The following is a 3203-nucleotide window of genomic DNA, read 5'->3' as shown; positions in this document are numbered from 1 at the left end:
AAAAAAAAAAAAAAAAAAAAAACCTCCCAGTTTTGGGGCTGGAGAGATGGCTGAGTGGTTAAGAGTGCTTGTTACTCTTGCAGAGGACCTGAACATCTGTGACTCCAGTTATAGGGAATCTAGTGCCTTCTGAGGCACCTGCACAGCATTCACATCCCTCACAGACAGGCAAGCAGGTACACACACAATTGAAAAATAAAACAAAAAAAAAAAAAACAATAAGCAAACCCAGTCTATAAAGTGGGCAAATAGCTCAGTGGTAAGCATGTTTGTTCCAGTCATAAGTCAGGCTCATGGGTTCAATCCATCGCATAGCTTCCCAACAAAAAAATTCAAATTTAACTGCTTAATTAAGTGCCCAAAGAGTGTGGTTTTATACACACATCAGTAGCCTGCAGAAAGAGGTTAACTTAATAAAGTTACTGTCAGGGACCAAGGCCCCAACATGCAAACTATCTTTCCCTATCTGGACCGGTACCAAGGTGCAAGAAATAACCAGACACAGTTCACACCATCATCACGGAAGGGCATCTCAGGCTTCTCTCCATCCTCAAGATCTACCCGCACAAAACATCTCTTATCCCCCCCCCCCAACCCAAGGTGGATACCTCATTAATATTTTCTTTGGGGGGGCGCAGGGCTAGGGAAACACCTGCAACAGAGTCACCAGCTTCAGCAAACACCTCTCCCCAGGAGATCTACATTTCTAACAAAGGAGAAAGGAGCAGCACAACCTGGCTTTTGTTAGGGCAGTGACAGCCTGTCTGTACTACGTGACCACCTCAGGCAGGGCCTATGGCTTCAGAGCCTGGCTGCCACACCATATAGAAATATGGGCCTACAAGTTACATACCTCCAATTTCTATTGCGGTAGATGTTATTTGTAACCAAACTCTAGCAAGTAAAAGGTGGGATGCATTAATTCAAATGTGATACTTAAGTTGTGTGTGTGTGTGTGTGTGTGTGTGTGTGTGTGTGTGTGTGTGTGTGTGCGTGCGCGAAGATGCACATACACATACACAAAATCTGAAACAATACAATCAGACAAAACAGGAAGTACTATGGTGTAGAAAAAAGATTTTGGGGGAAGAGGGCCTCATGTAGCCCAGGCTGGTCTCAAACTATGTAGTCAAGGATGACTTTGAACTTCTCTCCCTCCTGAACACTGGGCTCACAGGCACGTGGCACCACATCTCCTCTATGAGGCACATCTACTGAGACAAGCAAACACTCTACTGAGACATATTCCCAGCCTTCTCTATGGGTTTCTATTTATTTTTTGTTATTTCATCTAACCCAGGGTCTCTGGCTGCCTTGGAACTTGCTAGGTAGGCCAGGATGGCCTCTAATAGATGTGATGTCTCTGCTGAGATTGTCCTGAAACTAGCTCTTGTAGACCAGGCTGGCCTCAAACTCACAAAGATCTGTCTGTCTCTGCCTCCCAAGTGCTGGGATTAAAGGCGTGCACTACCACCCGGTTTCTATGGCAAACTACTGTGGCTACTGGGATTAAATGTGTGCATCACCAATGCCTGATCTGTAAGGCTGATCTTTTACTCTCTGAACTTTAGGTCAAACCCCAATATCTGTCTCTGAGTTTTTATTAATCATGCTACAATTGGCACCCAACATGTGGGGTATGAATTCACAAAAAAGCCGCTTGCCTGAGGCTTTTTAGCTACTGGCACAGGCCAGAGCTAGACCCAAACCTAGCCACCCGGATTCAGGGGAAAAACTAGTGCTCCCAACTCCTACCTGCCCCAACTTAGCTTCCTCTCCTTCCAAGGGTCCTCGCCTCCTACCTTGTTTGAACAGGTTCCCTTATTCACTGCTATGTATGCCAAGCTAGTTGTCCCTCCGGCCTTCAGGGATTCTCTTGTCTGTCTCACATCTCTCAGGGAGAGATGCATGTGCCTGACTTTGTATGGGTTCTCGTGATCCAAATTCAAATGTTCACACTTGCCATGACAAGCTGTCTACTCACACTTAGTGAGACCTCTAAGTACTATATCCTTAACCCTGGTTTTATTTTTTTCCTGGCATGTGTGAGGACCAAATTCAGGACCAAACCCGAGTGTGCCAGGTGAAAGCACTCTACTCCTAAGCTACACCCACCTCTTATCCCTACTTTATTTTATTTGGTTTTTCAAGACAGGGTTTCTCTGTAGTAGCTTTGAAGCCTATCCTGAAGCTTACTCTGTAGACCCGACTGGCCCCAAACTCACAGAGGACTGTCTCTGCCTCCCAAGTGCTGGGATTAAAAGCATGTACCACCACTGCCCGGCTTATTCCTATTTTATTAAAGGAAAAAAAATGATTATGAAATTAGTCAATAGACTGCAGAAATGGCTCAGTGTTTGAGAGCACTGCCTGCTTTCCCAGAGAACCATGGTTTGGTTCCCAGCACTCACATGCACCTGTAACTCCTGTTCTAACTGCTGCAATGCCCTCTCTGGCCCGTGGGGACCAGACAACACAAATGCAGTGCACAGATACAAATGCAGGCAAGCCACTCACACAAACAAAATAACAAAAGTTTTTATTTTTTGGTTTTTCAAGACAGGGTTTCTCTTTGAGCCCTGGCTGTCCTGGAACTTGCTTTATAGACCAGGTTGGCCTTGAAGTCACAGACAGCCTCCTGCCTCTGCCCTCCCCCCTTTACCCTGCCCCCATGCTGGGAATAAAGGTGTGTACCAATACTACCTGGCAAGAAAAGAATTTCTTAAATAACAAATATAAAAGAAATCAGGTGAGCTCATCCACCTGTATCTTAAAAGGGTGGAGTAAGAATCTGATCCAGAAAATCTGGCTCCCAAGTCTGTGCTCCCAAGCACTCCTTACATTATCCCTCAAAGTAAGATCATTAAACATCAGCTCCATGGTGGGGAGACTATGTGGTCTGCTGCTTCTCTTGAGTCTTATTTTGGGTGTAAATGGGAAAAAGATAGACACTGGCTCGTGGGCAAGTAAACTAAAGGTTTCTACCTCTACAGAGTTCTAACGCCTGGAAAAGAAAGCACTTACTCAGAAAAGCCTTTCCACTTCAACAGGTACTCCACTTGCCCCTTAACCATGCGCCTGTCTAACACCTTCTCCACGACGTACTCCTCCTCATCCTCTGAGGAAGAACTGTCAGCTGTCCTCTTGGTTTTCTTTCCCATGTCGCACGCTGATTCACCTGCAGGACTAGGTCACCAGGTTCC

General features: G+C 45.7%; 1 protein-coding gene across 1 annotated transcript in view; it reads right to left on the bottom strand.

Annotated features, from left to right (window-relative positions):
- Cbx5 (chromobox 5) overlaps nt 1-3161 on the bottom strand; it is a 10927-nt gene extending 7766 nt beyond the window's left edge. The window contains exon 1 of the mRNA XM_005354016.2: nt 3025-3161. Coding sequence (XP_005354073.1) covers nt 3025-3161 — 137 coding nt within the window. The remainder of the gene's footprint in view (nt 1-3024) is intronic.
- Nucleotides 3162-3203: the final 42 nt, after the last annotated feature.

The sequence above is a fragment of the Microtus ochrogaster genome, chromosome 15, assembly GCF_000317375.1.
Source record: "Microtus ochrogaster isolate Prairie Vole_2 chromosome 15, MicOch1.0, whole genome shotgun sequence".
NCBI classification, from domain to species: domain Eukaryota; kingdom Metazoa; phylum Chordata; class Mammalia; order Rodentia; family Cricetidae; genus Microtus; species Microtus ochrogaster.
The sequence above is the reverse complement of the archived record's forward strand: the minus strand, read 5'-3'. Positions and strand labels throughout refer to the sequence as shown.